Genomic DNA, 27855 nt, shown 5'->3' with positions numbered 1-27855 from the left:
CCATAGCATTCTGCTCTTCTTTTAAGGATGTATTTATCTTCTAATTCTCTATGAGTAAATAGATTTTTTATTTTTGGATTAAAATTTTCTTTTTTAAGTTTTCTTCTGTTTCTGAATCAACCTTTTTTCTTTCGAGCACCTAACAACCAGAATCCATTGCTTTGCTCTGAGATGCTAATAAATCCCTTTTATCCTGTGAGGTAATTGTCTGGCTACTGGGTGGTGCAATGTGGGAATGTGGTTGTGTTTGACTGTTCTGTCTATAGATTTTCAGTTACTCTGATTTCAACCTTATGTCTTACTTTATGTCTTCTTAGGTATCTAAGTACTGAGTACTGAACTTACCTGAGATTTTGCAGGGCAGCCTGATGCCCCATTTAATTACAAGCTCCACTAAGCTTATTATACCTCATGCCTTTCTTTGCCCAGTTCCATTGGTTATGATTCATCTATATGCTTTAGATTTTCCCCAAATTTTGTTCATTCCCTCGTAGAGTGTCTATGTGTCTGTCTCTGTCTCTCTTTCTCTCTCTGGTGATAGCCTTTATTTGTTTATTTATTTTGTTTTTATTCTCTCTCTCTTTTTTTTGGCCGTATGGCGCCATGTGGCCATTTTGCGGGATCTTAGTTCCCTGACCAGGGATTGAAGCCGGGCCCCTGGCAGTGAGAGTGCTGAGTCCTAACCACTGGACCGCCAGGGAATTCCCTCCTTATTCTCATTTAATGGAGTTTCCTGGGGGACAAAAATACAAGTATGTGCTCAGTCAGCCATCTTTAACTGGGAATATTTCTTAAAAATATCCTCAAATTATTGTAAGAATAATAATTAGAATTTTTAAGAAGTTTTCTTTTTTTCTGAGTTATTTGTTTACTAAAGGGCTAGTTGCTCCATTTGTTCATATTGTTCCTTCTGTTTTTAAGTTGTTTGTGTTCCTCAGATTCTTGGCAGTTCTTGGTATGCTTCAAGCCCTGACCAGTAGATGTCCAAATGGGTTTCTTCTGCTGTTGTATAAGCCTCTTTCCCTAGCAGGCCCTTATTTTGAAGGGAGATAGAGTGATACTAGCCTTTGTATATGTGGATGGGGAAAGTTAACAAACTAGCTTTCCTTTAGGTTATATAGATCCTCATCTATAGGCAGATCGCCTGGAGAGCTTGGCAACATTTGCAGAAGGAAGAAAAGAAACCAGGCAGGCTCTGCTCTGGGCTTGTGGAAGTTTTGAGTACAGAACCATTATTATTTTTTGTGGAGCATTTTATGGAAAGACTTCTCATTAAAGCATGCATTTGAGAGCAGACTTGAAAGATAACTAGATTTTTTTTTAATTGTGTGTTTCTGATCAAAAATGTAAAATATGCCAGTTATAAAAAATTTGAGTACAATAACATGCATCATGTCAAAAGTGAAGAGTCCTTCTTAATCTTTACTTTCTTCTATTTTCCCTCCCTCCAAATCATCTATATATACTCCATTATATTTAAATATACATTTAAAATCTTATATAAATATATATAAGCTTTATTTTAAAAATGAACATTGGAATCATAAGCTATATGCTTCCTTTTAAAAAAAATTTTTTTTTTTTTTTTGCGGTACGCGAGCCTCTCACTGTTGTGGCCTCTCCCATTGCAGAGCACAGGCTCCGGACGCACAGGCTCCGGACGCACAGGCTCAGCGGCCATGGCTCACGGGCCCAGCCGCTCTGCGGCATGTGGGATCCTCCCGGACCGGGGCACGAACCCGTATGCCCTGCAAAGGCAGGCGGACTCTCAACCACTGCGCCACCAGGGAAGCCCCTAAAAAAATTCTTTTTATTTTTAATTTTTATTACATTTTGGCCGCACTGTGTGGCATGTGGGATCTCAGTTCCCCGACCAGGGATTGAACCCGTGCCCCCTGTGGTAGAAGCATGAAGTCTTAACCATTGGTCCGCCAGGGAAGTCCCTATATGCTTCCTTTCTGCTATTTTCACTTAACAGGAAATGTTGAACATTTTTCTCTTGACTACATGTTCAGCTGCCTCATTATTTTTAGTGGGTTCAGTATGTCATTACGTGAAGATTATAATTAACTGGTAATGATCATTTATCTTATTTACAATTTTATTATGATGAGCATTGCTAGGGAGACGTTCTGGTCTACTTTTTTTTCTTTACATTCCTATAAGTGGAATGCTGGGTCCAAGCATACTCAAATTAAAATTATAATAGGTTTTGCTAAATTGCCCTGCAAATAAGTTGCATCACACTTTGTTTGCAGTAAAAGGATATGTTATAGCAAAAACAAAACCCAAACTCCTTTTGCTCATACCTCTTTATAAAGTGGGTATTTCCATGACAAATAGGATTTTGCCAGGAAAAAGAAGGGTTTTCAAGTGAATTGATGATCAAGATAAAGCCTGCTGAATATGCAGGGCAGAATATTTAAGTTGAATGAGTGAATGGGTTTGGAAAGAGTGGAAGGAGATCAGGCCAGGAAGATAATCTGGATTTACGGAGGATCTTTTTAGTGTTTTTTAGTGTTTTAAAAGTGTGGCTTAGGGGACTTCGCTGGTGGCTCAGTGGTTAAGAATCCTCCTGCCAGTGCCGGGGACACAGGTTCGAGCCCTGGTCCAGGAATATCCCACATGCCAAGGAGAAACCAAGCCCATGTGCCACAACTGAGCCTGCACTCTGGAGCCCGCGAACCACAGGTACTGAACCTGCGTGCCACAACTACTGAAGCCCGTGCACCTAGAGCCCGTGCTCCACAACAAGAGAAGCCACCGCAATGAGTAGCCCCCACTCGCCGCAACTAGAGAAAGCCTGTGGGCAGCAATGAAGACCCAACTCAGCCAAAATAAATAAATAAATTAATTAATTAAAAAAAAAAAGTGTGGCTTAGGACTTCCCTGGTGGTCCAGTGGTTAAGACTCCGCCCTTCCCCTGCAGGGGGCGCAGGTTCCATTGCTGGTTAGGGAACTAAGATCCCACATGCTGTGTGGCGCCGCCAAAAACAAAAAACCAAAACAAAACAAGCAAAAAGTGTGGCTTAATTCTTTAAACAGTAGGGAGTCATGAGAAGGGAATGACGTGACCATGTTTGTTCTGATTAGATCACTAGCAGCAACGTGAGAATGGTGTGAGGGGAGTTGAAATGGGACTTGAACCTCAGGTAGAAAGTCATTGTAATTCTAGATGCTCAGTCTTTATAAGTGATTTTCTTGTAGTCTCTCAGTGGGATTAAGGCAGTTGGTCAACCTGGACTGAACACATGGAGCCTGGCAAGAATAGTATATATTCAGTGTTTGTCTTCTGGAAACCTAAGGGCCAAATTTGTCTAGGAAAAGCTGTCAGCTCCACTCTTACTGCATTGAGTTGGTGAGAAACTAGGTGGGATGGAAGGGACTAGAAAACTCCTAGCCTGCTAGGTTGGGTGTCAGGGTTGGGCCCTGGCATGATGGTGGATATTACAGAGAATTTATTTTTTTAAATATTTATTTAATTTATTTTGGCTGCGCCAGGTCTTAGTTGCGGCATGCATGCAGAGTTCCCTGGCCAGGGATCGAACCCGGGCCCCGTGCTTTGGAAGCGTGGAGTCTTACCCATTGCACCACCAGGGAAGTCCCTACAGAGAATTTAAAATAGTCATCAACTCAGTTCAGTATTCCACTTGGCATTTCTCACCACCACCAATATAGTTGGAATTTTTAGAGGGCTGCAGATTCTAAAATGGATGTGGAGGGACTTCACTTTGTTTTGGATCAAAGTACTTAAAAAAAAAAAATATATATATATATATTTATTTATTTGGCTGTGCTGGGTCTTAGTTGCAGCATGCGGGATCTAGTTCCCTGACCGGGGATCGAACCTGGGCCCCCGGAATTGGGAGGGTGGAGTCTTAACCACTGGACCACCAGGGAAGTCCCTAGATCAATGTACTTGTAATCCACTTGATATCATTGTATTTTTTCATTTGTTAATTAATAATTTGTTAATTTTCCAAACCTTGTTGTTGAAGGTAAGCAGCTGCTCCCCTTGTCTGGCAGTGTACATAGCAGTGTGGGACAGGTGACTTGGCAGTCTTCAGGAGAAGCATCAAACCTGGTTCGAATGAGGAATCAGTCCCTCGGACAGTCTGCGCCTTCTCTGACTGCTGGTTTGGTAAGTGTTCGTACAGATGGTCCCTTGCTCCATGAACAAATTCTTGGTTGTCATTCGTCATTATTGCATCTATTATTTTCCTTTTTAGGGTTTGGCTAGTTTCATTTCTCAAAGCGAAGTATGGGAAAGAATGGAATTTAATAGACTGTATTCTGATTGCTCTCATGCTGTCACTGGTACTGATTATATAATGAGAGTCAAGAAGAAGACTCAATATGATTCTAACTTTAATGAATAAATTTCCTGAGAAGGAGCTTTCTTATAGAAATGATTCTAAATCTTGTGAAGTTGTGTTGCTTCTGTGTACAGCTCTGTGGTATACATATTTAGTACATGAAGATAGGGAACATGTTTTGCACATAGTAGGCAGTTCAGTATATACTGGGTGAAAAGAATGAGACTTTTCTTTGTCTAGACTTTGTATAGTAGACAGGACCTAACGGAGGTTACACTGTGTAGTCTGGGCAGGTTGTTTTCTGCCTATTATTGCATCTTGTACCCTTTTACCCTCAGTGGCCCTGCCTCTTTACTTAGGGGACCCGTTAACTTTCTGCTGATCTCACACTCTTACCTCTAAATGTAGGACAAGGCACACAGTAATTTTCAGGGTACAATAACAGAAGCTTGTTCCCGTTAAAATAATCTTATCTACTTTTTGGGACCATAAATCTTTTGGGTTGGCACATAGGGAGTAGAAAGTTTTGTCCATTTGTCCATCCTGGGAAGTGGGGATAGGGGAAGAAGTCTGTGACTTTTAGGCCACAGGGACCATCAGGGTCATTTGTGGAACTTACCCAACTTTTTATCTTATTTATTTATTTATTTTATTTTTGGCTGCGTTGGGTCTTGTTGCTGCGTGTGGGCGTTTCTCTAGTTGTGGTGAGCAGGGGCTGCTCTTCATTGCGGTGTGTGGGCTTCTCATTGCGGTGGCTTCTCTTGTTGTGGAACACGGGCTCTAGGTGCGCGGGCTTAAGTATGTGCAGCATGTGGGCTCAGTAGTTGTGGCACATGGGCTTTAGAACGCAGGCTCAGTAGTTGTGGTGCATGGGCTTAGTTGCTCTGTGGCACATGGGATCTTCCCGGACCAGGGCTCGAACCCATGTCCCCTGCATTGGCAGGCGGATTCTTAACCATTGTGCCACCCAGGAAGCCCCCAACTTTTTATCTTGAAAATATCAAACCTACAGAAAAGTGGAAAGAATGGTACAGTGTATACCCAATTAAGCTTGCTTAGATTGACCAATTTCGTTGTAACTTTACATTTTGCCACATTTTGTTTAATCTGTGTGTATGTATATATTTTTTTCCTGAAGATTTCAAAGCAAGTAACAGACGTTATGCTACCTCCCTCTTAAGTATTTCTCCTAACATCAAGGACAGTCTTCTAAATAACCACAATATATAGTGGACCCTTGAACACCACTGGTTTGAACTGGGTGGGCCCACTTATATGTGAATTTTTCCCAATAGTAAATACTAGTACTATAGGATCCATGATTGGTTGAATCCTGGGATGCAGAACTGTAGATAGGGAGGGCCAACTGTAAGTTTATACTTGGATTTTCCACTGCATGGAGGGGTGGGGAGGGTTTGGGAGATGTCAGCACCTCTAACCCCTGCATTGTTCAAGGGTCACCTGTATTGTCAGATCCAAGAAGTTTAATATCAATTTAATATAAAAACCATATTCAAATTTCCCTACTTGTTTTCAGCATGTCTATTAAAGCCCCATCTCTCCCCTCTTTAACATCTGGAACTTAAAAAAAAAAAAAATCCATGTACCGTCATAGAGATTTTGATCCAGTGGGTCTGGGGTGGTCCCAGGCATCCGTATTTTCTTTAAAGCATTATACCTACTTCTAGATGCACTCTTTTGAGAACTACTGCCACTAAGGTAAAGCTGAATGTTTCATTTTAAGGTGGTTTGTTGCAGAGGAAATTCTTGGACTGAGTTTGCTGAATTCCTAGCTTAGGCCAACTGACGTAGAATATTCCTGAATTAATTTTTTTTTTAAAGCTTATTGAGACATAATTCACATATGATAAAATTCACTCATTTAAACCGTACAATTCAGTGATTTTTAGTATATTCATAGATACATGCAGCCATTACTGGAGTCAATTTTAGAACATTTTCATCATTTCAGAAAGAATTCCTATACCCTTTAGCTATCACCTTCATATTTTCACATCTCCTTAGCCTTATGTAACCATTAATATACTTCCTGCCTCCATAGATTTACCTGTACTGTACATTTCATATAAATTGAGCCTTATACTATGTGACCTTTTGTAACTAGCTTCTTTCACTTAGGACGATGTTTTCAAGGTCCATCCATTGTGTAGCATGTATTAGTATGTCATTCCTTTTTACTCCTGAATAATATTCCATTGTATGGATATGCCATGGTTTGTCTATCTGTTTGTCAGTGGATGGACATTTGGGTTGTTTCTTCTTTTAGACTATTATGAATAATGCTGCTATGAACATTTGTTTACAATTTTCACATGGACAGTTTTCATTTTTCTTGTGAGTGGAATTGCTGGGTCGTATGGTAATTGTTTAAACGTAGCAGTGTTTGATAAACTGCAGTGTATGAGATTTTTGGTTTCTTCACATTGTCATCAACATTTGCTATTATTTGTCTTTGATTTTAGCCATCCTAGTGGGTCTGAAGTGGTATCTGTGGTTTTGGTTTGTGTTTTCCTAATGACTAATGACATTGATCATCTTTTCATGTGATTATTGGCCCTTTGTATGTCTTCTTTGAAGAAATGTCTATTCAGACTCTGCCCATTTAAAAAATTGGGTTATTTGTCTTTTTTATATACGGATTTGTAAAATCATTACTTCTTTAGACCTGAATCCAGTTACTTCTTTCCTCCCAGGGATCTGCCTTTTGTTTCCTCCTGTGCCTTTCTTTCCTGAGCTATTTGCTTTCTTACAGTAACCTCAGCTAGTTCCTCCTTTTCCATTCTCCTACTCAAGGATTTCCAGTTGAGTATTTTATGTTTGGTGGCACATTTGATAGTATCGAATACTTTTCCTGCTTTGACTTACTTTACACTGAATATACCTCGATGCCACCCCAGCTTCTGGCTGTGGCATTTCTGAAAAATCTGTCCTATAACGTATTCTTGTTGTTAATAGAGTTACGGCCCTATATAGTCCATAGACCCAGCCTCCAGAGAATTTTTGGGTCAAAAAGATTCACATAATAACAACAAAAAACAATTTAAAAGTAACATAACAACACTTAATAGAATGTTAATTATGACTTAAAAGGAACTAAGGAGACAAGAATTGTGCTGTGTATAATTATTGGGGAGATAATTTGCAGGAGGTTAGATTTGACCAGACTCTGGAGAATGGATAGCCAAAAGCCTTAATGTAGCAAATACTTTCATTTTGACGACATCTACGTGATTGTGTTTATGAGGAGACGTTTTTCTTCTCCCTCGTTTCCTAGTATCTATTGAGAAGATTTCTCTGAAGGCCCATCTTCCCCATATATATAGTGACAATGATTCCAATTAGTGGTTTCCAGAGCATGTATAAAAAGGATCATACAATCATACTACTATATTGTATGTTACTAGGGATAGGGAAAAACTTAGATGACATCTTGTCCAAGATTAATTATTAATCTTAAGATATATGTACATACATATATGTTAGGGAACCGCTGACCAAAACCGCCCACCTTGGCCAGGCACAATGATAACCGCTTGTGTGAATTGTCTCACAACAGGAGGTTCTGATAAAGAACTAGGTGCTGCTACCCAAAAACTAACCAGGAGAATTCGGGAGGGGCCTAAAGGAGGGAGGACACGCCAGCCCATAGTACGTCTTGTAAAACTAACCCAGAAGAATTCGGGAAGGGCCAAAAGGAGGAGGGAGGAGACGATATGTGCTGCCAGCCTCCCAGAAACCCTCACACTTGGATCCATCTTGGCTGAGAGGTGTGCAAGCCACCGGAAGGACCCTGAGTCAGACCAAATAGGAGCCAAACAAGATGATTGGCCAGGGACAACTGGAAGCTAACCCCATTGCTATAAAACCTGAGACTGTGAGCTATGTGGCAGAGCAGTTCTCCTGGGTTCCCTTATCCTGCTGCTCTCCGCCCGGGCACCCCTTCCCAATAAAGTCTCTTGCTTTGTCAGCACATGTGTCTCCTCAGACAATTCATTTCCAAGTGTTAGAAAAGAGCCCACTCTCGGGCTCTGGAAGGGGTCCCCCTTCCTGCAACATATATACATATCCTTTTATGATATAAATTATAATATATGATACATATAAGATATTTACATATATATCTTAAAATACATATATAAGATTGTATGTATATAATCTTTAAAATAAGGTTAGTTCCTTCTTTGCTTTCTCATGAATATGTCAAGTAGTATCTGCAACTTTGATCTTTGCCTGTGCTCGCTCCATCTGTTTATCCTTCCTCTCTGTTCCCCTAAACCGATTCTTCGGTTGTTCCCTGTCTTGTTAAATAGCACCATGACCCACCCCACTCCCGCCCCAGTAGTAGAAAGCTAGAGACCTAGAAGTCTGTTTTGACTCTTCCTCTGCCCTTACTCTATCCCCATCCAATCATCCATCAAGTCCTAGCTCCCAACATCTCTGAGTGGTTCTACTTTTTTTCACGAGGGATGTGGCCCAGTTTAAGCCACACTTGCAGTCTCTTGGATCATTGTTGGGGCCTCATTACTGTTAACCCTGTATTCATTCTTCTTCCTTCCAACCACTCGCCACTCTAAAGTCTGTTCTTTCAAAACCACAAATCTGATATGTCTATTCCTACTTTTTTCTTTTAGTTTTATCTTCTAAAATTTTCATTTGGTTAGTATTTATCCAGCCGTAATGTTTAAAATCTTTCCATAGCTTCCTATAACAATTATTATAAAATATAGTAATAAGTAATTATTGAGTGGATGTGTTTTCATTGACATTAGCAAATTGGTAATGAGGCACTAGAGACAGAGACCACAGATGGAAAGATTAGGCTTGGATGCTTTTTCTCTGAAATCAGTCTGTTGGATTCAAGTAATTTGGTACAATTCACTGGTCAGGTTGACCTAACCAATGAATTGTACCAAATATTGACATTTTAATAGGAGGGCTGTGAATCCCAAGAATCTTTTAATTGATAATGTTTGACTAATTCTCCAAATATACTTTTGGGATTCTTTCTTTACTTTATTGGCAGACATGGCCTTCACAGGAATGATGCCTTTATAGGACTGATCATTTGCAAGGAATGGCTCTTTCCATCATCATGTTCCTAGCTAACATGTAGTATTGTATCTCCTACATAGTAGGCAATGTATAATTACTTACTGAAGGAGTAAAGCACTTTTGGAATACCTTCACTAATGTTATAGCTGGTTGGATTAATACTTGTTTGAAGTATAATGTCCACAAAAGAAGGTTGATTTGGGCTTCCCTGGTGGCACAGTGGTTGAGAGTCTGCCTGCCGATGCAGGGGACACGGGTTTGTGCCCCGGTTTGGGAAGATCCCACATGCTGCAGAGCGGCTAGGCCCGTGAGCCATGGCCGCTGAGCCTGTGCGTCCGGAGCCTGTGCTCCGCAGCGGGAGAGGCCACAACAGTGAGAGGCCCGCGTACCGCAAAAAAAAAAAAAAAAAAAGGTTGATTTAATGTGTCAGTACCAGCCTGAAATGATGTCACACAGACCTCTATTCTTGTCCTTGTCTTAATTCATTTTAATCAATATCTTGGATAAAGACACTGAAGAAATTGCTTATCACATATGCATCAGTATCCCATGCTGATGACATGTTGAATGTTAAATTCAGTCAGAGTCTTACAAACAGAAATGATGGTTCAAGAAGAACCAGCAAAATGAGGTTTAACAGAGAGAAAAGTAACCTTTGAAAAGCCCAAAGCTCAAAACTGGATTGAAATTTGAATTAAAGTCAAGTTCCAAGACATTTTCGTCACTGTAAAAGGAAAACCTTTATCCATTAAGCAGTCACTGTCCATTTTAACTTCATCCCAGCCCTGGTAACTACCAATCTGTATTCTGTCTCCATCGATTACCTATTTTGGATATTTCTTATGAATGGAATCACATGGTATGTGATCTGTGTCTAGCTTCTTTTATTTAGCATAATGTTTTTGAGGTTTATCCATATTGTAGCATGTATCAGTACTTTGTTCCTTTTTATGGCTGAATATGATCCCATCGAATGGATATACCACATTGTGTTTATCCATTCATCAGTTGATGGACATTTGGGTTGTTTCCACCTTTTGGTTATTGTGAATAATGTTACTGTGAGCATTCATGTTCAAGTATTTCTTTGAGTTCCTGGTTTCAGTTCTTTGGAGTATATACCTTCCTTCCTGGGAGTAGAATTGCTGAGTCGTATGGTAATTCTGTTTATTTTTTTGAGGAACCAATAAGCTGTTTTCCACAGTGGATGCATCATTTGGCATCCCTATCTACAGTGTGTGAGGGTTCCATTTTTTCTATATATTTGCCAAAACATTTTATTTTTTATTTTTAAAAATTAATTAATTAATTAACGGCTGCATTTGGTCTTCGTTGCTGTGTGCAGTCTTTCTTTAGTTGTGGTGAGCAGGGGCTACTCTTCGTTGTGGTGCCTGGGTGTCTCATTGCGGTGGCTTCTCTTGTGGAGAACTGACTCTAGGTGCACGGGCTTCATTAGTTGTGGCTCGTGGGCTTCAGTAGTTGTGGCTTGTGGGCTCTAGAGCGCAGGCTCAGTAGTTGTGTCTCATGGGCTTAGTTGCTCTGTGGCATGTGGGATCTTCCTGGAGCAGGGCTTGAACCTGTGTCCTCTACATTGACAGGTGGATTCTTAACCACTGCACCACCAGGGAAGCCCGCCAATACATTTTATTTTCTGTTTTTGTTGTTGTTGTTGTTTGTTTTTTTTAAATTATAGCTATCCTAGTGGGTATTAAGTGGTATCTCATTGTGGCTTTGAGTATTATTGTGTGGGGATTTTTTTGTTTGGCTGTGCTGCGCAGCATGTGGGATCTTAGTTCCCCAACCAGGGATTGAGCCTGTGCCTCTTACAGTGGAAGTATGGAATCCTAACCACTGGACTGCCAGGAAATTCCCTATTATTGTATTTTTAACGTAGTAATATTTTTTTCGAAGTGACATATTTGGGGTATGCCTTTGAAGGAATTAAAAATCCAAGATACTACTTACAACCTTTTCCCATACTTCTTAACTCTTATGATTATTCTTTAATTTTGACATATGAGTTCAAAGAGAAACACCATAGATATTTGTTTTGCCTACTTCTGTGTTACAGAGATTCCAAACTCAGCAACATCCCCTTTCAGGCTTACCTTTCTGCAGCTGTAACTTTTTGCCTTTTCTACTGTGAAAGTTGGAGATATCTCTATTTATCTCTTAATTAGGTTTATTGAGGTATATTTTTCATAGAATAAAGTTCACCCATTTTAAGTGTGCAATTTGATGAGTTTTTAAAATGTTCCCTTGTATCCCTTTGCAGTTTGTTCTTTCCCGAGTCCCAGCCCTTGGCAACCATTGACCTGCTTTATGTCACTGTTTTTTTTTGTCTTTTCCAGAATTTCATATAAGTGGAATCATACAGTATGTAATATTTTGTGTTTGACTTCTTTCACCTAGCATAATGGTTTTGAGATTCATCCACGCTGTTTTGAGTATCAGTAGTTCCTTTTTATTGCTGAAAGTGTTCCATTGGCCTGGGTATGTCAGACTTTGTTTATTCACCACTTGATGATCATTTGGATTTTTTTTTTTTTTTTTTTTTTGCGGTACACGGGCCTCTCACTGCTGTGGTCTCTCCCGTCGCGGAGCACAGGCTCCGGACATGCAGGCTCAGCAGCCATGGCTCACAGGCCTAGCCGCTCCACGGCATGTAGGATCTTCCCGGACCGGGGCACGAACCCGTGTCCCCTGCATCGGCAGGCGAACTCTCAACCACTGCGCCACCAGGGAAGCCCTTGGATTGTTTTTTGTTTTTGCCTATTATGGAGAAAGCTGCTATGAAAGTTTGTGTACAAGTATTTGTGTGGACTTAGGCTTTCATTTTTGCTGGATAAATACCTAGGAATGAGATTCCTGGGATGTATGATAAGTGTATGCTTATCTCAATGAGGAACTGGCATTTTTGTATTTCCACCAGCAGTTGTTCCACATCCTTTTCAGTACTAGGTATTATCATTTTAATTTTAGCTGGTCTAATGGGTGTGTAGGGATATCTCGTTGTGGTTTTAATTTGCATATCCCTGATGACTAATGAGGTTGAATTGCTTTTTATGTGCTTGTTTGACATGTATGTGTGTGTGTGTGTGTGTGTGTATTCTATGGTGAATTACCTGTTCAAATCTTCTGTCCTTTAAAAAATTTTAGGTTGTTTGTCTTCTTATTATTGAGTCTTAAGAGTTCTTTGTATATTCTGAATACAAGTTATATATTTGATATATACTTTCTAAATATTTCTCCCTGTCTGTGGCTCATGTTTTCATTTTCTTATCACTGTTTTACATCAAAATCTGTTTATAAAAATGTGCAAAAATCATCTGTATTTCTCTATACTAACAATGAAATTGAAATTTAGACATCATTACTATTTATAATAGCTTACAAATATGAAATAATTAAAGATAAATTAAAAAAAATTATTTGCAAGACCAGTACATTTTAAACTACAAAACATTACTGAGAGAGATTAAAGAATACTTAAATGTATGGAAAATATGATATGTTCATGGATTGGAAGACTCAATAACATTAAGATATAAATTCTCCTATTGATCTATAGATTCAATTCAGTTCCAGTCAAAACCCAAGCAGGACTTTTCAGAAAGTGAAAAGATGATTTCAAGTTTATATTGAAATGCAAAGGGCCTAAAATAACCAAAACAGTATTGAAAAAGGCCAAAGTTGGAGGAATCGCCCCACCTGATTTTATGAGTGTCTGTAAGGGTACAGTAATCAAGACATTGTGATATTGGTGTAAAGATAGACACACGAATCATTGGAACAGAATAGAAAGTTCAGAAATAGACAAATATGCAAGGTAATTTAATGGGGAAAAAATAGTCATTTCAACAAATGGTGCTGGAACAGTTTACATGGAAAAAAAAATGAACCTTGATCCTTACCCCATGCTATATACAAAAATTAACTTGAAATGGATAATTACCCAAATGTAAGAGCTAAAATTATAAAACATGTAAAGGAAAACTGGAGAAAATTTTTGTGATTTTGGGTGAGGCAAAGGTTTCTTAGAACATAAAAGGCACAAGCCATAAGAGGGAAGAATTTTCACTTTATCAAATAGTATAAAAGAGTGAAGTGTTCAATTTAGTAAGAATTATAAGAGTTTAGGTTTAAAAAAGTGCATTCAGTGCCTATTAACTTGAGAATTGCTCTCCTTTCCACTCTTGGTTTCTTCTTTTTTGCAAGAGGAGCGTGTTTCTAATGCCACCTAGTGTCTTTTCAAAGGTATGAGAATAATGTTTCATAAGAGATTTTTTTTTCTTTTTTTTTTTGAGGTACGCGGGCCTCTTACTGTCGTGGCCTCTCCCGTTGTGGAGCACAGGCTCCGGATGCGCAGGCTCAGTGGCCATGGCTCACGGACCCAGCCGCTCCGCGGCATGTGGGATCTTCCCGGACCGGGGCACGAACTCGTGTCCCCTGCATCGGCAGGCGGACTCTCAATCACTGCGCCGCCAGGGAAGCCCCATAAGAGATTTTAAAATAAAAGTTGGGAGACTTTCATGAGATTGAAAAGAATATTAGAAGCCTAGTTGCTTGTTCTCAAGAACATCCTTAAGTGAGAAGCAAAAGAATAGGCTAATTATTTTGCCTGAACAAATTCAGAGATGAATTTTGTAAACATTTTTATCATATCTTTTTTGATAATTTGTAAAGAATTTAAGGTGTACAATTTAAAAAATAGTGGCTTCCATATTTAAAAAAATTTTTTTCATCATTCAATCTTATTTTTAAATTAATTATTTATTTTGGCCACACCACGCATCGTGTAGGATCTTAGTTCCCCATCCAGGCATCGAACCCATGCTCCTGCATTGGAAGCACAGAGTCTTAACCACTGGACCACCAGAGAAGCCCCCTTCCATATTTAAAAAAGCATTTAAAATTAAAAAAATTTTTAGATAAATTGGTTGATTGATTAGGACTACTGAAAAACATCTTATTGAATTTGTTGAGGGTTAGAATACATGACATACATGACAATGTTTATGCAAGTTTTTCATTAAGAAAGAAAGATGGTGTTATTAAATCACCAGTTAAAAGTTATAGCTACAGGTTTTGTTCTGTTTTGTTTTTGTTTTAAATCTTTTACAGAAAGTCTTTTAATCAGACCATTAATGTCGTATATTGCTATGTATAAGTGTAATTAACAGTGCGAGGAAAGATTGCAAAGTATTGATATTTGTACATTCTATCATGTAAACAAAATAGAAATCCTGGAGATATTTGAGTTGGGATAGAGAACTAATGTTTACTAGACCCTGTACCTAGGTTTTTTAACATATATTCTTCTTTATTTTCTCAGGAACATAAATTTTCTTTTTGTGAGGTAGACATAATTATCCTCTTTTACAGGTGAGGAAATTCAGGTCTGCAGAATGAATTTGTGCATTCATTCCACAAATATTTATGAGGTACCCACTATGTATCACCACTGTACTGGGTGCTCAGAATACAACGATGAACAAAACAAAGTTAAGTACTTTGCTGCAGGATAGTGGGTGAATGTCGGAGTGCGGATTCAAAACCAGGTCTGACTCTGAGGTCTATTTCAAGACTTGTAAGTGGAGAGGCACGTCTTTAGCAAGTTGGGTGATTTGAATTGCACTTTTTTGCTGGACTTACTGATACTCAATTTTCTCAGCTATTCAGATATTGAAGATTTTGATCAGGATTACATATAGGGAAAGTTTTACTTGGTTTTGATTACATAAAAATTTCTCTTTGAGTTAAAAAGACTTTCTCGTCTTTAGAGTATGCAAATAAGTTGAAAATACATTTAATTTTATTCCACATAAAATGGTTTTGGCTGGAAAAAGAACAAATTATGATATTATAATAAAGAGATACAGGCAGGATGTAGTGAAATGGCAACATGTACATAGTACCTTCTCCTTAATAATAACCTGGTGCTGTTACCAACCCTAGGCCTGAAAGGGTGAGGGGAAGAAGTGATCCTTGGAACTTGGAGACAGAGGAGCCTATGTATAGAAAGTGACCTGACAGTTGGCATGACTTGTGGTAGTGTGATGCAGCTTGCCTAACACAACCCTGCAGCGACCAACCCAGGAGAATGAATCTCCTCCACTCTCTCCCTTACCCTCTGTTCTTTCTCCGACCTCTTGCTGGTGCTACCTATTGGCTGAACCCATCTGGACAGAAGAGGGCAAGGGAACCTGTTGACATAGTTCATAATGAGCCTGCATTTGGGGTACAGTGAATGATCTGGAGGGGTGAATGGATGATATCCTGTACATCTTGCAAATATTTTAAACATTAAGCTTATTTATACATAGTTTTGACTATGAATTATGTTAAATCATGTTGCAGTTTTATTCAAAGCACTGCTAATTCTTTTTTTTCATAAACCTGTTTTTGAGAGTGTCTTCATCCCAGAAACCATCTCTTGTAGTTCAGAAATTCCGTCATTCTACAGTGCTCTGGTTCATTAAAATACATGTAAATATAGCATTTACTGTACCTTAATTTTAAGTTTATATATGTAAAAATATAAGTTCTTTAAAAAAATAATATATAGTAGCAAATAGCAGTTATTCTGTAAACTTTTCATTTAACAAATTCTGTTTTCAAATGGGAAATCAAAGTACTTGATATGACTCTTGGAACCTTATGTGGAATTGCATATATTGTTCCTTTTGCTTAGATTGTTCAGTCAACTTTTGTGCATCTTTTAAGATCCAGTTCAATGATTCCCTCCATTGTGAAGTCTTCTGTGACTCCCTCATCTTGAACAGAGTTGTTAAACTTTATATGTACCACAATTAAACCTTATACAACCTTTATTACTATATATAGGTGGTAGACTCCAAGAGTGTGAATGAAGATTGAGTGCTTAAACTAGTTGCCACCATTAGAAGATGCTTGCTTTGTACAAATTACTTAAGTTCTCTGTAATGCTTTCCCTTTTGTAAAATGGGAATAAAAATTATCTAAAATAGTTATTCTCTTTTTGTCTTAAGTATTAAATGAATTTGTATATGGAAAGTTCTTAGAGCAATGCTTGGCAACTCTAGGAAGTATTAGATGATATGATTATTGTGTAAATTTTCTCTCATCTGATAGTCTTTGAGCACGTGTTTCTCTTTACACCTGGACTGCAGAGCATAGCACAAAGCGTAGCATGTAGTGGGTTCTCTGTAAACATTTGCAAAATGAATTGGTTTTGAGTGTTCTGATATTCTTATTGTTTTTAACACAATCTCTAAAATTCTGAATAATTGTTTTACTGTAAGGGTTATGAAGATTGCTTTCAAAGTCCTCTCCATGAACATGTCTATTTTCTTTTTTCTCATAGGGTTAACATTTGTAAATATTTGCTGGGAATCTTGGTAGAGGATCCCATCTATCACTAGATTATATACTTCTTGACAGCAAGGTTCGTTTCTTACAAAAATTTCCCCCCATTCACTGCTCCCTGCAACAGCTATCTAACATAATATTTGATGTTTGTATGTAATAGTTGAGTCCACAAGCGTTAGGTGAAAATCACTTTTTCTAAAAATTTTCTACTTATGGTGTATGACTCAGGTCTTTTTTTTTTTTTAAGCTTCCAAGTGAGTTGTCATTCTGCATTTTTGCAGTGTGTCTTTTCTTAGAATATCTAGAGTACAGGGCTAGTTCAAGCATATGTGCATACTGGTAACCTTGAAAGGGGGGAATGTTAAGAAATAGTAGCGTGCAGAAAAGATTTAACAAGGCCTGAGACTGCTGTCCTTGAAAAAGCCTGCATGCAAGATTGGCCATTGGTTAGCATTTGGGAACTTGAACTGTAAACTGTTTCTTACACTGATAAAGCTTTCCCTAAATGATGAGAGTGACTGACTGTGTCTAGACTGTACAAACAATGTGAATACCTGCTTTCCTGGAGGCCTGGAATTTTGGTATGTAGTAGGCAGAGTGTGCCTGTGTAAGCAGCTCCAATAAAAACTTAGAGCACTGAGTCTGATGAACTTCTCTGGTAGATTGCATTCCATGTGTGTTATCAAAATTTGTTGCTGGAGGAATTGAATGTGTCCTGTGTATCTCCACTGGGAGAGAACTCTTGAAAGCTCGCCTCTGGTTTCCTCTGAACTTCATCATGCCCCTTTTCCCTTTGCTGATTTTGTTTTGTTTCCTTTTTCTGTAATAAATTTTAGTCAGGAGTACAAGTATATTGTTGGACCTGGGGGTTACCTTGGGGGCCTCTGACAAAGGTAGCCGCCTTTGAAGGGCTTGTGGAAATGGCCAAAGGTAGCTCCCCAGATTTACATTAATGGTTGGGGTTGAAGATTGTTTTATGTGTAATTAACTTTAGGTCATTTCATAGCACCTGAGACTGAGCCATCTTTTCCTGTACCACTATTTGCCCCAGAACTGGCATTATATGCTTTTTACCCTGAGGATGGCATTGCTTCTGCCATGTCCTACGTTTTTTTTTTTTAGTATATAATTAATTCTTACCTCTTTGAATCTTGAGTCCTTTTCTTCTTTTTAATATTTATTTAATTTATTTATTTGGTTGCGCAGGGTCTTAGTTGTGGCAGGTGGGCTCCTTAGTTGCGGCACACGGGCTCCTTAGCTGTGGCATGCAAACTCTTCGTTGCGACATGCATGTGGGATCTAGTTCCCTGACCAGGGATCGAACCTGGGCCCCCTGCATTGGGAGCATGGAGTCTTAACCACTGCACCACTAGGGAGGTCCCTCCTCCTGTTTTTTTATGGCACATAAAACAGATTGAAAGAGCTGGGCTCTCTTTTCTTGGTCTGTTACCTCTTTGCAGCATATCTTATTTTCATTATTTTTATTCAGTTAATTTTATATATATGGCCACTATGTTGAAGTATTATGCTGGGAGCTGTGGCTGATAGAAAAGAAGAATAAGATACAGCTCTTAAGCTGCCTCTGTTTCTTTCTTTTTTTTCTGTACTTGTCCCAAGCTTAGTATAACCCTTTTCTGTTTTTCCTTTGTTTGTCTCAGGATTTCCTGATTGATATTTTCTGTTTGTGAATACATTTAACAGTTTTCTTAGGCAGTTTAAAAAAAAACTGTCCTGGAATGTCCATCTTATATCCCCATACTTGCAAAATTGTTCTGTGCCACGTAAAATGACACATTTTAGAGCCCATGGTTGTGTGTGTGTGTGTGTGTGTGTGTGTGTAATCATGATTTATTACTGTGTTAAGTGAGGGAGACTTGTAGGAAGAATTGTGACTTAAAATATTCCATCAGTGTTTAACTTATGAAATGCATATGTAATAAGCATGTTTATAACAATGCAAGTACTGATAGGTCAAACTGAACTTATGTTAGTCCAATTGGTTCTGTGATCTATATGAAACTAATATGTGTATTTCAGCCTATGCTACTTATTACATAGAGGCATGTTTTCATCTCTTGTAGAACCTGTGAAATAATCTTGCTCTACAGAATGTTATAAAGTTAGAGGTAAATTGACCAAAGTACTCATTCTCTAAGCAGAGAGCTATAAAAGGGAGATAACATAATATAATTATAATTTTGAGGATAATATTTAGATTTGCCTTTAAATTAGGTTAATGGTATCTTTGGGCTTTTAGGGTCCCTTCCTAAATCTCAACTGGTTTAGGTTAGTATTGAGAAATACTATATCCACATAGTGTCTGGATTTTTATTCATTCAGCAAACATGTTTTTAGTGCTCACATGGTGTCAGGATTTGAGGTGAATGCTGGAGAAAATAAGATACAGAAGGCATTGTCCTTGTTCTCAGAGAACTAAATAATAATTGCTGTATAATTGTTATAATAGAAAACTGTGTGAGGCATGGTTTGGACACAATAGGTAGTGATCAGTTCTGGATGTGGGTGGGAATTAAAAGCTTAATAGTGATAATGCTTGAGCTGGATTTTAAAGGATGATTAGAAATGATCAAAGGATGGTAGAAGTTGTCTGTGAGGCAATAAATAACTTTTTCTAGGGAATGAAAGAAAACTTCATGGAAGAGGTAGTGTTTGAGCTAGACCTGGATGGATAAGTTTTAGAGATAAAAAGCTTTGGGCAGAGAGAAGGCCTTTCTGGAGTAGGGAACATGAAATAAAGGTATGGTGGTCTAAAATCCTAGAAATAGCAAATAGTTCATTTTGGCTGGAGTATAGAGCTTATATACTCATACTATACAGCAGTCAGTGTGCCTTCTTCTGGCTGCATCTTATTAAATAAAACAGACATTGTCCCTGTCTTCATGGAGCCTAAGGGAAGGAGTGAAGTGATAGATAAGGTTGTGAACAGTAGGTTGGGTAAATTGGATTAAAGAGCAAAGGAGTTTGGATGTTAAGGGAGGCATCAGGACCTCAGTTTTAAGTAGTGGGGAGCCCTTGAGGATTAACAAACGGGTTGAGAATTTTGATTAGGGCACTAGAGAGAAATGGGTTGGAGGGGGTCTTTTGTGTAGAGGTGATTGTTTGCAGATAAAAAAAGTGGGAGGGTGGTTGATGAGGAGAGGGTTAGGGAGGGAGAGGGAGGGAGATCAGTGTAAAGTGCTCAGAGAGTGTTTTCTGACTGAATGAGGGTCTTTGTATCTGCCCGTGTTCTTTACGCTCTGTGTACATCTCTTGCTTTCCTCATCAGTTGTTTCTTTCACCTTTCCCCATTTTATTTACCCTTATTCTGACTCCTTAATTGGCTTGTTTATGAAAAACGTTTCAGATTTTTTCTGGAACTAGAGATCTAATAGTTATCCTCTGCTTAGAAGCCTCCAATGATTATGAAAATTACAAAGACTTGATAGATCTCACAGAGTGATTTCATTAATCAAAAAAAACAAAAAAACCCCCAAACCCCACAAGATTATGGGAGCCAGGGCAGGCCTAGGGAGTGGAAAAAAGAGCTCGTTTGGCCATGTCTAATTTGAGGGATCCATTGCCAGTAAGAATTGTTTTTAGAGCTCAGGAAATTTGTGCTAGAGATAGAGCTTTAAGAGGCAAAGAATCATCAGTATGAAATGGTAGTTGAAGCTATGAATGTGGATGAGTTCACTTGAGAACATTGAAGGATTAAATAGAGACAGACCTTTAGGGGAGCCACTCTTCTGTTAGATGAGGGTTGCCTTTAGGACAGGTATCGTGTCTTTCTAAATTTAATAGACCTTTTTGACTCTTCTGTGCCATTTTGTTGTGCCCGGTGCTGGGTGCACAGAGAAGAATGAGATACAGTCTTTGTGCTTAGCAAGATCCCAGGCTTTTAGGACAAAGAGAGATGTGTAGTGAACAGTGCAGAGCAGAAGGTGCTATAGGGGAGGGAGAGAAACTGCTGTTGAGTTTTGCATTTTCAGTAACTATTCCATTATGTGTCACTCAGTGTGATTAGGAGGTTAAGTTTTTTTGCTCTTTTTTAAAGCAGTGTAATTGATTTGTGAACGTTTTATATTGCTGTGTTTTAAAGAAGAAAACAACTAGTCCTTTCAACAGGTTAGTTGCTTTATATGTATGTTGTCCTTGATTATAATTTTTCTATAGACTGCTAGTATTAAATGGGGTAAAAAGATGCTTGCCACTATGCTTTCAATGAAAATGCCTGGAGAATTAATTATGAGCAGGAAGATTTATATCAAAACAAATCATATAGTTTCTCTAAATGAGTGATAAGAATTGCCTCCCCTTCCTCCTATTCAAGAAATATGTATATAATTATAAATCAGCATTGATGCAGTTATATAGCTGTAAATGGCAATGAAAGATTAATGTTATTATCAACACTGTTAAAGAACTATAGTGTTTAAAACGTATTTTGCTACAAATGAATGAGTCTGGGTGTTCTGTTTACCTGGTAGGATTGTATGGAATTGTGGTCTGTGTGCTCTGTACTGTGACTTTTGATCTGCGTTTCAGAATGCTGGGATTAGGAGCATCTCTGTCTAACAAAACTTTTTACAAGACATTTTATCGTGTCTTCTATAGTAGTTTAGTTTAGGTTCCTGATTATGAATGCAAATGTAAATTGCTGTATTGTGCCTATTAAAGGAATTGATGGGCATCTGATCTAGCCTTATCATTCTGAACAATAGTAGTTCTCATTCTAAGCTTATGATGGCAGTGTGTTAGCTGCATTGTATTAAAGGGCCTCAGCTGTCTTCCTTCAGCAGCACAATTATTGATGTCAATGAGAAGCATGGCTCATTGGCATTTTAGGATATTAGTTTCATGGAGAAAAGAATAATACTTTGAACATAGGATGCAAAATCCTCTTTGTGCTTAAAATGCATTAAAAAAACTCTTTTAGATTCATACATGATGTTATTCTACTTGGTACTTGCCTACTTAAGTAAATAATCAGAGATTAGCTAAAGAATAGTCATATCCTTCCCATAGAAGTAATTTGTGGGCGATATTAACTAGTATTTCCACATCAACTAGCGTTTTTTATAGCAGGGCCCATTTTGAAGGGCTCATTTACTGCATGATTAAAAATAATAACATTTGTTGAATGCATCCTGTGTGCTGGGGACTATGCTGAGTATTTGAAATGGATTAGCTTTATTTAATCCTTATACAACCCTATGAAATAGACATGATTACTCAATCAATGTATAAATTGAGGAAGTGGAGGCTTAAAAGTGGGTAACTTGCCCAAGTTCACACAGATGGTTCATGATAGAAGTATGGTTTGAATTCAGATCTCTCTTTTTGTAGAATGAATGCTGTTAATCTCTCTGATGATGTTTCTTATTATTTTGTAATTACTATATTTGGGAAGTTTCTCTCTTGGTTTCACTTGAACCACTTTTGTTGAGAAATTATAGAGAAACCTCTCCTTCAGTGTTGTCTGACAACTCCCTTTTCTCATCCAAAACCAGACAAAAAATTGAATGTTAGAGCAGGATAAATTTAACTGGACATTCTGTATTTTTATTTGCTAAACCTGGCAATCCTAAACAGGGAGGGACCTCAGAACAGTAGACTTCTTTTTTAACAGTTGTGGTATTGGTTCCCAAACTTTGCTGCACATCGAAATTATCTGGGAATCTTCAAAATACTGACACCTGGCTCCTGATCTCAGACATTCAAATATAATTGGTGTGGGATGTGACCTGGGGATCAGGATTTTTGAAAGCTCAGGTTGATTGTAATGTGCAGCAGAGTTTGGGAACCACTGAGATGTGGGAAACTCAAGGTTTTAAGGGACTTCTGAAAATCCCTATACAATGTTTTTTCATCTTTTCCTCTCTTGGCAGATATTAAACATGCTGTAATAAATATCCATATTCATATATTCTTAAATGTTGACGCTTCCCTCTCTCTAGAATAGATCCTCTAAAATGGAGTTGCTGGATCAAAGGTTATATGCATATTTTATTTTAATAGGTATTATTGTTTTTAACAGTTTACTTTCTACCAGCAATATGTGACTATACCTGTTTTCTTGCATTTCTCTAAGTTATTAGATATTAAAACTCTTGTAATTTTTGCCACACTATGTTATTTATTTATTTAAAAAATTTTATTTATTTTATTTATTTATTTTTGGCTGCGTTGGGTCTTCGTTGCTGTGCACGGGCTTTCTCTAGTTGCAGTGAGTGGGGGCTACTCTTCATTGTGGTGTGCGGGCTTCTCACTGTGGTGGCTTCTCTTGTTGCAGAGCACAGGCTCTAGGCGCACGGGCTTCAGTAGTTGTAGCACACAGGCTTAGTTGCTCCGCGGCATGTGGGATCTTCCCGGACCAGGGCTCGAACCCGTGTCCCCTGCATTGGCAGATGGATTCTTAACCACTGTGCTACCAGGAAAGCCGGCATACTGTATTATTAACTCTGCTTTATAAATGAAGAAGCTGTGAGGTAGTATGAATATACACTCAAGATGATTATTGTTAACAAGTAGTGGATTGGGATTCTTTTGTTTCTGATTCCAGTGGTTTCTCTGTTATATCACAAATGCCTATACAAAGTGTACTTTTCCTATTATTCTATTATTTCAAGAGAGTCTCAGAACATTCCTTGGCATCAGTTGGACAAGGTTATGTGATTATGATAATATTGGTATTTGCTACTGACTGGAATTTTCTAATTAGTTTATCTCTGTATAGGCAGCTTTTTTTTTTCTTAAGATGTTTTCAGTCCTTAGAGGCAGTGTTCAGAAGTTAGAGAATGAATCTAGGGAGGAGTCAAGACATCATGTAAAAGTGTAAAAAGGTAGGGATTTTTTTCCCCCTCAATACCAGATTTCATTGGATAAAAATTCCAAATGATAGAGTGAGTATAAATGGGTTTAAATATTGTATAAAATTCTAGTTATGCATGTTTTTCTGCTCTTGGCATGGGCTTGAGTCTTTGAAAGCGGAAAAGAAGATGATTTCATTTAGTAATGTAAAAGGCTATACAGTTTATTTAAGAGCTCACACTGCTAGAAAGACAGTTTCTTCACGTTTTCACTCTGATGCTTAGGAAGCTCACAAAGTATTTCCCACCTTTCTTCATTCAGAAGCACCTAACACAGGCTTAGTTGCTCCGCGGCATGTGGGATTTTCCCAGACCAGGACTCGAACCTGTGCTCGAACTTTGTCAGTCAGCTCTCTAGACTGTGGTTTTACATATGGAAGAGTTAGAAAGTAATACTCTTCTCAAGAAGAAAGTGGTGGTCGAGGTCCAACCTTCACCAATTTGAAGGTTGTTACTAGTGAGGGTGGAATGTAGGGAACCTTTATAACTCTTTAGAAGCAAATTAGTTAGGAGAATGGAATTTTAACATGTCAAGTGATAGACTTGTTCCTTCTCTAGTATTCTTCATCTTATAAATGGTGCCACAATCTTGGTAAAAGATGGCATCCTTGATTGTTTTATTTTTCCACCTCATGTTCGGTCCAAGAGCTAGTCTAGTTGGCTCTCTGTATGGAATACACTCTGAATCTGTGTATTTGCCTTCTCTCCACCCTGCCTGCCAAGCCTAATTGCTAGAACCCCTAGTACAAGTCCCCACTTCTCGAGTCTGAACTGTTCCAGTAGCTTCTTATGTGATTTCTCTGCATTCCCTTGACCTCTTTACAAATCATTCTCCACAAAGTAGTCAGTACATTAAGAAAAATTTTAAGCAATTTTTTAAGAAAGTAGTACATTAAAAAAAATGTATATCAGATTATGTCATTCCCTTGCTTAAAATTACCCAGTGGCTTCCCATTATACAAACAATAAACTCTAAACTCCTTATCATGGCCTACCAAGTTACTATATGATCTGGTCCCTGCCTACTTCTCTGAACTCATCTTATGCAACAAACCCCTTCTTACTATATTCCAACAGTGTTAGTCTTCTTTTTACATAATGGACATTGCAAGCTTGTTCCCACCACAAAGCCTTTGCAGGTTATTATCCCTATAGCTATTATGCACTTTAGCCTGATCTTTTCATGACTGAGTCTCTCTTTCAAGTTTTATCTCAAATGTCATTATTCCTCCCCCATCACACATTATTTTCTTCATGGCGTTTAACGGTGTGTATGTATGTATGTATTTACTTGTTTATTTGAAAAAAATTCTTAACTTGTTTTGTTGCATCTTTACATTTGGAAACTAGTATAGGATCTTACTCTGGATTTGGGGAGCTTTTGAATTTTATATATTAAAGGCATTTTATTAAAATAATCTGTTTATGCAGACTATCATGGCATGCTTGAGGATTTCTGATTTTTGCCTTGTTCACTAATATCCTGACAGCTCTGCTTGGTGGAAGGACAGATCAGAAGTGATGGGAGATTTTGTTCTTTATAATGAACAGTGCAAACTATCTTTTTTTTTTTTTTTTGGCTGTACGCGGGCCTCTCACTGTTGTGGCCTCTCCCATTGCGGAGCACAGGCTCCAGACACGCAGGCTCAGCGGCCATGGCTCACGGGCCCAGCCGCTCCGCGGCATGTGGGATCTTCCCGGACCAGGGCACGAACCCGTGTCCCCTGCATCGGCAGGTGGACTCTCAACCACTGCGCCACCCGGGAAGCCCCTATCTTTGAGTCTTCCTTATTTTGAACATTTTGCAACACCAACTATGTATGACACTTACTTTGGTTAAGCTTGGGATTTTAAAGACTTAGAACCATTCTGTAAGATGACTATTTTAATAGGTATTTTAATTAATTAAACTAATTAGTAAATAAGATTTTAACTTAAGCTATTTGAACTGTTTTGGCTGCTCACATTATTACTCATTAGATTAAACAGTGTTTGAAGGTAATTTATGCTCCTTATAAAAATAACTCATGCAATAGGGTATCTTAAAATGAGGAGTGTAGGGATGGATGTCAGAATGCCAGTGTTAAAGAGTAAATAGAGAACTTTCAGCAATATGGCAGACCAACCTAAAGCTTATAGGTTTTATGTCTAGGTCTATGATTTATTTTGAGTTAATTTTAATATATAATGTGAGATATGGATTTATGTTCATACTTTTTGCTTGTCGACATCGGTTGTTCCAACGCTATTGAAAGGACTGTCCTTTTTTTACTAAATTGCTTTGCACCTTTGTCAAAAATCAATGGACCATATATGTGTGGGCCTCTTCCCAGATCTTTATTCTGTTCCACTGATCTATTTGTCTGTCTTGATGCCAGTATCACACTGTTTAATTATTGTAGCTTTATAATAAGTCTGAAAGCCAGGTAGTATAAGACCTACAACTTTGTTCTTTCTTATAGTTGATTTGGCAATTCTAGGTCCTTTGCATTTCCATTTGAATTTTAGAATCAACTTGTAAATTTCTAAAAAAAAAAAACAAACAAAACAAAGCGAAACAAAACCCAAACCCCAAAAGCCCCAAAACCTGCTAGGATTTTGATTAGGACTTCATTGAATCTACAGATCAATTAGAAGAGAATTGACATGTTAACATTATTGAGTCTTGTGATCTATGAACACAGTATTTCCATTATATAAATCTTCTTTGTTTCTGGGTAATGTTTTGCAGTTTTTGGTGTACAGGCCTTGTGCATCTCTTGTCAGATTTAGCCCTAAGTTTTTCGTATGTTTTGATGCTATTGTAAAATGTAATTGCTTTACAATTTTCAGTTTCTGATTGCTTGTTGTCAGTGTATAGAAATACAGTGGATTTCTCAATAGTGATCATGTATCCTACAACCTTGTTAAACTCACTTTTCAGTTATAGTAGCTTTTTTTGTTCATTATGTTAGATTCTTTTGTGTAGATGATCATGTCATCTGTGAATAAAGATAGTTTTATTTTTTATCCTTTCCAAGTTAGATGCAGATCCCATTTATTTATTTTTTCTTTGCTTTATTGCAATGGCTAGAAGTGCCAGTGCAGTGTTGAATAGAAGTGATAAGCAGGCATTATCGCCTTGTTTCTTATCTTAGGAGGAAAGCTTTCAGTCTTTCACTGTTAAGTACAGTGCTAACTTTAGGTTTGTTGTAGATGCTCTCTATCAAGTTGAGGAAGTTCCCTTCTTTTCCCAGCTTGCTGAGAGTTTTAACAGGAATGGATGATGTATTTTGTCAAATGCTTTTTATGCATGTGTTGAGATGATAAGGTTTTTCTTTTTTAGTGTGGTAATCTGGAGAGTTATATTGCTTTTTTTCATTGGTTGACTTTTAAATGTTAAGCCAACCTTGCATTCCTGGCATAAACCCCACTTGGTCACAATGTATTGTCTTTTTAATATATTGCTGGATATGATTTGCTAAATTATTACATTTATTTTCATAAGGGATATATATGGTCTGTAGTTTTCTTTTCTTGTAATGTCTTTTGCCTGGTTTTGGAGTCAAGATAATGCTGATATTATAGAATGTGTTGGTAAGTAGTCCCTCATTTTCAATATTTGGAAAGAGTTTTTGTAGAATTTGTTTTTTTAAATACTTGGTAGAATTTAGTAGTGAAGCCACCTGGATCTGTACTTTTATTTGTAGGAATATTTTTAAACTAAAAGTTCAGTTGCTTTACTAGATATAGGGATATGTATATTCATACTTTCTATATTTCTTTTTTTTTTTTTGGCCATGCCATGCATCCTGTGGAATCTGTTTCCCAACCAGGCATTGCACCCGTGCCCCCTGCATTGGAAGTGCAGAGTCTTAACCACTGGACCACCAGGGAAGTCCCAATACTTTCTATATTTCTTGAGGGAAGTCCCAATACTTTCTATATTTCTTGAGGGAGATTTGGTATTATATGTTCTTTAAGCAGTTTATCCATTTCATCTAAATTGTATAATTTATTGGTATCAAATTATAAATCTCTCATCCTGATCTTGGTAATTTTTTCCTTCATTTTTCTCTAACAGTCGGAATAGTGATTTATTCATTTTCTCAAGATCTAGCTTTTGTTTAACTGATTCCTCTTATTACTGAATTTATGTATGTATGTATGTCTATACGTATGTTTTCTACTCTATGCTCTCATCTTTATTAATTTTTTTCTCTGCTTACTCTGGATTTTATTTACTCTTTCTAGTTTCTTGAGATGGA

General features: G+C 37.9%; 1 protein-coding gene across 5 annotated transcripts in view; it reads left to right on the top strand.

Annotated features, from left to right (window-relative positions):
• MAST2 (microtubule associated serine/threonine kinase 2) overlaps positions 1-27855 on the top strand; it is a gene marked incomplete at both ends in the record, with an annotated part of 203511 nt that overhangs the window by 28925 nt on the left and 146731 nt on the right. For all 5 annotated transcript variants that reach the window (XM_082833898.1, XM_082833895.1, XM_082833897.1 and 2 more), the window contains one exon: positions 3999-4141. In XM_082833898.1, the coding sequence (XP_082690024.1) occupies positions 3999-4141 (143 nt within the window). The remainder of the gene's footprint in view (positions 1-3998; positions 4142-27855) is intronic.

The sequence above is a fragment of the Leucopleurus acutus genome (genome assembly GCF_964270905.1).
Source record: "Leucopleurus acutus genome assembly, chromosome: 2".
Classification (NCBI taxonomy): Eukaryota; Metazoa; Chordata; class Mammalia; order Artiodactyla; family Delphinidae; genus Leucopleurus; species Leucopleurus acutus.
The sequence above is the reverse complement of the archived record's forward strand: the minus strand, read 5'-3'. Positions and strand labels throughout refer to the sequence as shown.